Genomic DNA, 10,104 nt, shown 5'->3' on the forward strand with positions numbered 1-10,104 from the left:
TACTTTGTTTGTTTAAAAACACTTTAAACATAATATTTGATTGGTCAATCATCCATTCAAATGCCAACCCTCATCCTACTGAAGAATTAAGTTCCAATTTTGCTGGCAGCCCTCCAGCCAGCAGGAGCTACAGTTATATCCACTGAAGACAACTGTATTCAATAGTACTTGCTAACTTAGCTCACACACAGATCTGTCTTACAAATTCTAATAGAATAGCTCCAGTGGAAGTGATTTTAAATTCATCTGGTATGCATCTAATCCAAACCATTATGTGTCTTGAAGGTCATCTTCATTTTGTTGCAGAACACTAGGATAAAGCACTCAACCCAAACAATAGTCTTTGCAAGATATACATGTAAAAGCATGTATAACATTATTATTATTACATTTATATCCCGCTCTTCCTCCAAGGAGCCCAGAGCGGTGTACTACATACTTGAGTTTCTCTTTCACAACAACCCTGTGATGTAGGTTAGGCTGAGAGTGAAGTAACTGGCCCAGAGTCACCCAGCTAGTATCATGGCTGAATGGGGATTTGAACTCGGGTCTCCCCGGTCCTAGTCCAGCACTCTAACCACTACACCACGCTGGCCTGCTAACTTGGCAAAGAGGCCTGCTAACTTGGCAAAGAGGCACCTTTTAATGTGGTGATTCTCTTTATTTAGCAGGGGGAGAGTAACTGGCCCTATCCACCCCCAGCACAGTACCTCCAGTGACTGTTGCTGGTGTCTCTCTTATGTTTCTTTTAGATCGTGAGCCCTTTGGGGACAGGCATACACTTTATTTATTAATTATTTTTCTGTGTAAACCGCCCTGAGCCATTTTTGGAAGGGTGATATAGAAATCAAATCAATAATAATAATAATAATAATAATAATAATAATAATAATAAAGTGCTAGTAAATTTTAGTAGTCAGGTCATATTTTTCACAATCACTATCATATATACTCTGCAAGAAATCAAAGCCTTTATTTAGTACAATAAATCAAAACTCTTTATGAGCAGAATCCTGTAAAACCTTTCTACCTCCATATTTAGGAGTCTGAAAAGGTGGTTTATAGTCTATTTCAGAGTGCATAATGGGAGGCACTGAGGTTTGAGGCAGAAAAATAAGGCAGGTCAGGTGTTAGCAGTGGATAAAATGGGTTTGGTATTTGATGGTACAACGAGCAGGAAGAAATGGACTGCAAGTCAGAAGCTGGTAAAAAAGGCAGAAGCCTTTGCTGGGGTAGAATATGAGGATATATGGGAAACCCGTGGAACAGTCTGGATTGGATCCCATATTTGTAAACTAGAGAATAAGACAGCGAAGCCTGGATGCGTTGGTAGTGGTCTTCTATCTCTTGCTTATGCTTCCTCCTGCGGTTCTGGAACCAGACTCTGACCTAACAACAACAACAACAACCACCTAGTATGAGTCACAGAAAAAAGTTTAAATGTTCACATGTTAAATACTTTTTACTATTGAAATGGTTAAATTTGACCAAATGCTGTGCACTTTGTTATGACTACTACTTTCCTTTGTGCCTGTTGGTTAAATAGTTAAAAGTATCAACAAGCATAGAGAAATAAAATAGAAGTCATATCTAGCACCCACAGTTAAAGAAGTCATATCTAGCACCCACAGTTAAGACTGAAGCACATAAATCTATGCTGGATTATGGCTGGTGGTGTAATATAGTTTAAACAGGAAGGATTGGTCTATTCAGCATCATGTTTCTATAAATTTGCATGAAGACTCTTACTTACTGAGTAGTGCATGAAGTGGCTACTAGACAAGTGATCACTGCATTATCTCATAAAACTTCAGCCACCCTAGCTCAATTCATGTACAGAATGGCATAAGCATTGCACTGAAGTATGGATCACTGTCTGTCCTTTAAAGAACAGCTGTTTGCAGGTCTTCTCCACCCCCTCAGATGCTCTTCTGGCATTAGGCAAAAGCATAGTAGAGAAACTTCCCAAGATACAGTCAGCGTAATCTGTATCTAAGATACACTCTGTATCAGTGCATCTTAGATATGCCCATTCAGCTGACTATTCTATTTCACCTGGGTATCTGTTCTAGGTGTGTTAGAGGGAGATTTCACCAACAGATAAGCAAGTGGTAAGATTACTGTTCCTGGACTGTACCATTTCAATCTTGAATGCTTACTGTGGGACAAGGGGAAGTTTTTACAGCAAGAAGCAAGCAGACTGGAATCTGGACATCTCGCTTCCTAGAGCCCTGTTCAATCATTATGTACAAGAATGTCCCTGAAAGAACTGCCTCTACCGCAACACACAAAAACATCTCCTCTACCATCCCATTCACTGTGCTTATAGTGGCCGACATGATACGTAGCAGCAATTCAATGGGAGAAGGCTGCATATTTGCAAAAAGTCTTCAGCATCCCTGAGCTAAAGGCTTCATGCATAGCTAAGCAGAGAGAGGAGCAAATTTCACATTTCTCCCCTCATAGCAAAAGACCTTCCTGATTGCAAACATATGTGTCCGAGGGCTGTGTGACCCTCAGGCACATATTTATCTATGTAGAAAGGTCTTTTGAAGCATGGGGGAGAGACATGAACATCCTCCCCTCTCCCCCTCTACACCCACTCAGCTGTGCAAGAAGCTTTCTGCACAAAGACAACAAAGGCTCTTTGCAAATAAACAGTTCTTCTCCCACTGACTTACTGTTGTGTATCATGTCAACCTGTGTTGACAGATGAGACAAATGTTGTACTTGGACAGATTCTCCCCATGGTGTGGTATGCTGGGGGACTCCAGAGTTCCACATTCACAGGAAAGAACTCTCCACAAGTACAGCATATGATTCTGCAAACAAACCCTGTTAATATGGAGAGCAGGGGGAGAGGTTTTCATTTGCACCATGGCAGGGCTTTCAAACATGTTTCTGGGGACACTTTTCCCCAGGGTAAGCATCCAAACATGATCACCCAGCTGCTGTCTTAAGTCCAATATGAGCAGCATTATCAGTAGGCTTGTGCCCGAAACGTTTCGGAGGCCATTATGAAAGCCTCCGAAACGTTTCGGTGCTGGGGGCGGTTTTGGTGCCGAAATGCCAATGGGGGTAGCACTTTAAGGGCGGGGGAGGGTGTACTCACCCCTCCCGCCGCATTTCCCCCGCTGGCTTGCTGTTGGTTTTGAGCCCCTCGGGGTGGCAGCGTTCCTCCCTGCCGCCCTGTTTCCGTCGGCCGGAAGTTGCGAGCACGCGCCCTTGTGCCGTGTGTGCATGCGCGCCTACGGGGGAAACGGGGCGGCAGGGAGGAACGCTGCCGCCCCGAGGGGCTTAAAAACAACAGCGCGCCAGCGGGGGAAATGCGGCGGGAGGGGTGAGTACACCCTCCCCCGCCCTTAAAGTGCTACCCCCGTCAGCGCCGAAGATTTTCATGCACATCCCTAATTATCAGATCTGCTGTTTGCATCTCAGATTTTATTTAGAACAACTCTGATGTGTGTTGTAGAGGGGAGTATAGTATAAACTGGGCCTTATATACATGACCATTGACCATGTATAGAATTGAGAGCTAATGTGATGCAGTGCTTATGAAAATCCAGGTTCTAGTCCCTGATGGACTTGGTGTGGCTAACAGCACTGCTTTTGAACTTTTTGGTGGAATTCAAGTTCAGCTAAATTAATAAAGCATCCCCTTACCAACTGTAAACTAGCACTCCACTATGTACTCTTTTTCCAAACTAAGGTGACAACGGGGAGATATGGTAGAGGTTTATAAAATTATGCATGGAGTAGAAAGAATGATTTTTTCTCCCTCTCTCACAACACTAAAACCAGGGATCATCCCATGAAACCGATGGCCAGGAAGTTTAGAACAAAAAACCCTTTTTCACATAGCGTATAGTTAATCTATGGAATTCTCTGCCATGTTATATAGTGACAGCCACTAGCTTATATGGCTTTTAAAAGGGGGTTAAACAAATTAATGGAGGACAGATCAATAGCTACTAGTCTGATGGCTACAGGCCACCTCCAGGCTCAGAAGTAAGATGCTTCTAAATACTAGTTGCACGGGAGCAACAGCAGGAGAGAGGGCATGCCCTCACGTCTTGCCTGTGGGCTTCTCAGAGGCATCTGGTAGGCCACTGTGGGAAACAGGATTATCTAGATACGTCTTGGGCCTGATCCAGCAGGGCTGTTCTTATGAATCCAAGTCTGATGCCTTGACATGACATGTGATCAGTAGTACCATTGTGCAATGTCATGAATTGTGCTGGTTTAAAACTTGCCCACCAGGCACTCACACTTTTCCTTGGTCTTTGAGGACCAAATCAAGACCCAACTTCCTAGCTTTGTGGAGCACGAGCCAGACTGAGATAGCCTGTCAGTTTAAGACCAGAGTTAAGGTTTTTTGAGAACTGTTTCCCACACAACTCCATTGAATTATTTGAGACAATTCAAGAGCAAGTGGTGTGCGGCTTTCAGCTGCCATTAGCTCTCCAAAATAGCCTCACACACACCCAAGAACAACCCAACCCCAAAATACACTACATCCAAATTTCACTGATCTAGATTCAACTTATTTCTGCTTAGTGCATTTAGGATCTGGGTGTCAATTCTTTGGTTCTAGATTGGCAAACAGCATGATCTTAAATTTGTTTACTCAGAAGTAAATCTCACAGAGTTCAATGGGGTGTCCTACAGAGTAAGCAGGTTAGCTCAAAGATTACTTTCTACATCACATCTTAGCCTGTCCTTTCTCCAGCGAGCTTAGGGCTGTGTATATAGAGGCTATCCCAATTCACCCTCACAGCAAATCTGTGAGGTAGGGTAGCTGGAGAGGTAAGTGACTGGCAGAGGCGTAACTAGGGAAAACGGCGCCCGGGGCAAGCACTGAAATGGCGCCCCCCCCGCGCACCACCGCCCCCCAACATACTACATTATACTTAGGTTTTTCCTCACAAGCGCCCACCACCGCCGCCAAGCCAGGCCACTGACTGGCCGCCAGGCGCCAGCAAAGCAATGGGGGGGGCCCGCGGGCAGCACAGAAGGGACCGCTCATGGGGGAGGGGGCGTCGATGCGCTCCCTTGACTGCTGCAGCGCTGCTGCACTGAGCAGGAAACATCTGTATTAACAAAAAAATCTTAAATTTTTTTAAAAAAAATTTGTCATGGCGGCGCCCCCCATGTGACCAGAAAAGATGGCGCCCGGGGCATGTGCCCCCCCTGCCCCCCCTATAGTTACGCCTCTGGTGACTGGCCCAGGGCTATCATGAGCGAATATGCAGGGCATGAACACCAGCTTCGCAGCAGCAATATTACAATAATGCAATATTGATTGATCATGTCACACACAGACACACACAGCAGAATAATTTGTTATGGGGCAGCAAACAAATACAAATTGCTATAATAAAATTAAAGTGTTGGGGCCACAGAACAAATGCGCCTCCCCTGGCATCAATCAAGGAAATGACAATGTGATCTTGGCACATCCTGCAATCACACATGGGGGTAATAATTCAAATTGCCCCTCTAGACATGCTAATAAACCCCGTTTAAACAAGGTTTTAGAGCTCATGTTGAGGGGAATTCAAATTATCACCCCTTACTCACTGTTACAGGATGTGCCAAGAACATGTCAGCAAGTCCTTGAGTGATTAGGGCAGAACCCCTCCAGTGGCTGTTGCTAGTGTCTATTTTATGTTTCTTTTTTAGATTGTGAGCCCTTTGGAGACAGGGAGCCATTTTATTTAACATTTATTTCTATGTAAGCTGCTTTGGGAATTTGTTAAAAAGCGGTATATAAGTATTCATAGTAGTAGTGTGTTCTCAGTGCAGCTCTGACATTATCACATATAAGAGCCAGCAGGGGCTATACTAATTTGAACCAGCCCATGTTTGAACCAAAATACTGTCCACTACAGGGCACCAGCTTTATGTCCGATTTGCACAAGACATCCTTCTCCCTAACTTCCACCATCACCATTATTCAGCTCTAATCAGTCAGTCACCATTAGGATTTCCAAGAAGTTTGGGCTGAATGAACCATTTCTCTTTAACTAGTGTTTCAACCACCAATGGGGTCACTTGGGAATAAGTAGTTGGGTGATCAAAGGCCATTGCAAAAAACAAAAACAAAAACCAAAAACACACCACCCTAACAAAAACAACAACACCCAAGTGTCTTCATTTTCACACAGACCTGCAAGTCTCTTAGGTGCAGAGAAGCAGCCAGTTCTTTTCTTTCCTCACTCCTCAGATACTGTTTCTCACTGAAGGTTTTCTCCAACTGGCAGAGCTGTTCCAAGGTGAAGATGCTGTGTCCTCTGCGCAGCTGCTGAGCCTCAATCTCTGCAGACTGAGCAGAGGCAGATTCACAGGAGGTGGCACTCGGGCTCTCTTGCTCCCCAGACAACGTGCCTGCTTTCACCCAGATGGCTAAGCAAGTAGAAGAAAAGGCATGATTACAACCCCTCTTCCTTTGGAGGGGGGCAGGGCAGGCAAGCCTAACAAGTTCTCCTTATTGATAACAGGGGTGGTAAGAGGGAGGGGGTAAGAGAGGAGGCCCTGCACTGGGATACCCATTTAGTACTTCAGAGGAGGTGGGGGCAGGACTGCTCTTAGAGAGCCCTAGCAGGGTGTGAAACCAGGTGCAAATCAGCCAATGCGGGCGCCGGGGCGGGGCTTCCAGTCGATTTTAATGGGGATTAAGAGAGCGGGGCCCCAGGGCAGCCACACTTCCACAAGAGCAGACTGGGGCGGGGGGTGCAAATCCGTAATGCCTAGAGCCAGTGCCAGGAGTACAGATACATCGTTCTTCTTCTCCCAGGCTCCAGGTTTAGCCACTTCTAATTTCCCACATACAATTCGGATCACTGCCCCGAACAGCCGGGGGTTAGGGGAGTCCTCCTCCTAAGATGCCTACTACTAGCGGGTACGAAGAATACAAGCGTATTCAAATTTACTACCAGCATACAAATTGGGGGCTGGCGCAGGAAAGAGAGACAGAGCGGCCCAGACTCCTTTCCGTCAATCAGGAACGGACTCTAGCAGAGGCGCCTTGCAGTCCGACTCTCTCGCGCCTACCTGCCACCACGTGACAGCCCCACCCTCATTGTCCAGCGGTTCCAGTCTCACCCTTCCCTTTCCTCTGGCATTCCTCAGGAATCCAGGACCGGTTTCCCCTATGGGGGCTTACTCGGGCATGGTGGACGGTCGACGAACATTTCCTGAGTCCGCAGATCTGCCGTCGCCGCTGCTGCCTCTCCTCCACGCCGGCTGGGGCTTTCTTTGGCAGGGGGTAGTGCAGCAGGGGAGCCTTTCTGGTTGGGCTGGGCTCGTGTTAGGCTGGGGCTCCAGTTGAGAGAGGTCGGCGCGCAGATGTGGAGCCTGCGCTCCGGCGGCCCACGAGGCTGAGGATCAGGAACAAAGCGCATGGCCGAGGCGCGTACCTCTCCCTCCCTGCCCGATCCCTGCGCATTTATAGAGGAGGGGCAAGGATTCCCGCTCCCTCTTTTAAGGGGAGAATCAACGTCACTGCCCCAAACGCGAGAAGTGGGACTCACTTCTCACTCACGTCTGGCAAGCGTCGCCAGGAACCTGGTTTGTCTACGGCCACGTGGCAATGCCAAGCTGTTTCTTCTTGGGTAGTATGTCATGATACCCCCACCCGCGGACCCCCCCACGAAGCATTTCACCACAGCTCACTTTTACTGGGCTCCTCCGGCCCCTGCTAAAGCCAAGAACCCATATCTTCCCTCAAAGTGTCTTTCCCTCCCACCCCGCCCCGCTGGATGAGAGCGACACATATCCCTGGCCCAGGGACGACCTTTCAACTGCGCTGAAGTGAAGCCGGAAGAGTGAAGTTTTGTGGCGGATGACAATTCAAAAGAAGCTGACCTGCTGGAAGGAAACTTCTTTCACTGAATGAACTTTTGAGCAATTCTAAGTGGTGTGTGTGTGTGGTGGGGAGATTTTCAACAACAAAAACTCACATGTTTATGTAACAAAAAGAATGAGTTTCTTGTCCCAAAGACTCACAATCTAGAGATACCAACAAACAGCCAGTGGGAAGGGATGCTATGCTGAGATGCAAAGGGACACCTGCTAAGCATCAGAGATCCATTATTTAAAAAGGTATCTCTCTGCCCAGTTAAAGGTAAAAGTGTGCTGTGCCACTGAGTTGGTGTCAACTCCTGGTGGCCACGGAGCACTGTGGTTGTCTTTGGTAGAATACTAATATCCTTTTTTAAAGGACATTGTAGAACAGGAAAAGGTGCAGAAGAGGGCAACCAAGATGATCAGGAGCCTAGAGCACCTTTCTTATGAGGCAAGGCTACAACACTTGGGGCTTTTTAGTTCAGAAAAAAGACGACTGCGGGGAGACATGATAGAGGTCCATAAAATCATGCATGGTGTGGAGAAAGTGGATAGAGAGAAATTCTTCTCCCTCTCACATAACACTAGAACTAGGGGTCATCCCATGAAATTGATTGCCAGGAAATCTAGGACCAACAAACGGAAGTACTTTTTCACACAATGAGGTCATTCACACAATCGAAAACTGTGTTCTACCTGGGTTTGGGAACTGTGTGTACTCCCAATTTTTGATTGTGTGGAAGCAAGGTTAGAGGAAAACCTGGGTAGAAGTGGTTGTGTGGAAGCAAGGTAGGAGAAAAAGCTACCCAGGTTTTCCTCTAACCTTGCTTCCACACAATCACTTCTACCCAGGTTCTCCTCTAACCTTGCTTCCACACAATCAAAAAATGGGAGTACACACAGTTCCCAAACCTGGGTAGAACACAGTTTTCAATTGTGTGAATGACCTCAATGAATAATCAACTTGTGGAAATTCTCTGCCACAAGATGTGGTGACAGCCAACAACCTGCATGGCTTTAAGAGGGGTTTGGATAACTTCTTGGAGGAGAGGTCTATCATCGGCTACTAGCTGGAGGGCTAAAGGCTACCTCCAGCCTCAAAGGCAGGATGCCTCTGAGTACCAATTACAGGGGAGTAACAGCAGGAGAGAAGGCATGCCCTCAACTCCCGCCTGTAGACTTCCAGCAGCATCTGGTGGACCACTGTGTGAAACAGGATGCTGGACTAGATGGGCCTTGGGCCTGATCCAGCAGGGTTGTTCTTACATAATACAGAAGGGGTTTACCATTGCCATCTTCCACACAGTATGAGATGATGCATTTCAGCATCTTCCTATATTGCTGCTGCTTGATATAGGTGTATATCAGTGGGGATTCGAACCGGCAAGGTCTGACTTGTTAGTCAATTAATTTCCCGATTGCGCCATTAGGTGGCATAAAAACAAATTTAATCAGAAGTAAGCCCCACTGTGTTCATTTGTGTTTACTCCAGGTAAATGTGCACATAGGTAAATAGGTTTACCTTTAGAAAACAACTAGTTGGATTTTGACCAAGAATGAAAGCAAACAATGTGTTCTGCTGCACAGACTCCAAGTAAGAAGTAAGTATATCTTGCACACTGTATAATCAGGGTGTCTCATGGAACCCAAGTCTAGACATGCATGTACCAAGTCTAGACATGCATGGACCAGTTGCTGGGGAGTAACAGCAGGAGAGAGGGCATGCCCTCAACTCCTGCCTGTAGGCTACCAGCGGCATCTGGTGGGCCACTGTGCGAAACAGGATGCTGGAGCTGGACTAGATGGGCCTTGGGCCTGATCCAGCAGGGCTGTTCTTATGTTCTTTTGCATAAGATCAGTTAACACAAGTTAGTTAATTTTTAAAAATCTAGTTTTTAGTAATCATGTTCATATTATTCAATAAAACAAAGCATCAACAAAATGGGGTTGCCAGGTCCAGATGGCAAGAAAAGCCAATATCCATCGCCAAAAAAGTGGAAATTGATGAAGCTTTTCACCAAAAGTCTCCATTTTGCATAAAATTTGCATGAGTTTATTGGTATTATAACTGCATATTTTGATAAGAATTGGATAATAAGAATTTATTGATTTGTTTTAAACTGTTTTTAATATTTAATTGATTTTAATGTTTTGTTTTTATTTGTTGTGAACCACCCTGAGACCTTGGGTTGGGGTGGTATAAAATGTGTTAAATAAATAAAATAATTTGAGAATAAATACAGTTCACCACTGTGAAGC

The 10,104-nt window shown here is 45.9% G+C and overlaps 1 protein-coding gene across 1 annotated transcript; it reads right to left on the minus strand.

The window, feature by feature from the left end:
* Positions 1-949: 949 nt before the first annotated feature.
* Positions 950-7,455, minus strand: LOC128351590 (homeobox protein MSH-D-like). Its single transcript, XM_053311261.1, has 3 exons — positions 7,166-7,455; positions 6,170-6,405; positions 950-1,389 (listed from the first exon to the last, which is right to left on the minus strand). The coding sequence occupies exons 1-3, from the start codon at positions 7,401-7,403 to the stop codon at positions 1,072-1,074; spliced, it is 792 nt and encodes a 263-aa protein (XP_053167236.1). The 5' UTR covers positions 7,404-7,455; the 3' UTR covers positions 950-1,071.
* Positions 7,456-10,104: the final 2,649 nt, after the last annotated feature.

Source organism: Hemicordylus capensis, chromosome 3, assembly GCF_027244095.1.
Source record: "Hemicordylus capensis ecotype Gifberg chromosome 3, rHemCap1.1.pri, whole genome shotgun sequence".
Classification (NCBI taxonomy): domain Eukaryota; kingdom Metazoa; phylum Chordata; class Lepidosauria; order Squamata; family Cordylidae; genus Hemicordylus; species Hemicordylus capensis.

Coding starts and splice junctions, on each gene's coding strand:
- LOC128351590 (XM_053311261.1), bottom strand. CDS start 7,403: ATGCGCTTTGTTCCTGATCCTCAGCCTCGTGGGCCGCCGGAGCGCAGG. Junction 6,406..7,165: donor CGACCGTCCACCATGCCCGA/GTAAGCCCCCAT, acceptor CTACTTGCTTAG/CCATCTGGGTGAAAGCAGGC. Junction 1,390..6,169: donor TGCACCTAAGAGACTTGCAG/GTCTGTGTGAAA, acceptor TGTTGTTGTTAG/GTCAGAGTCTGGTTCCAGAA.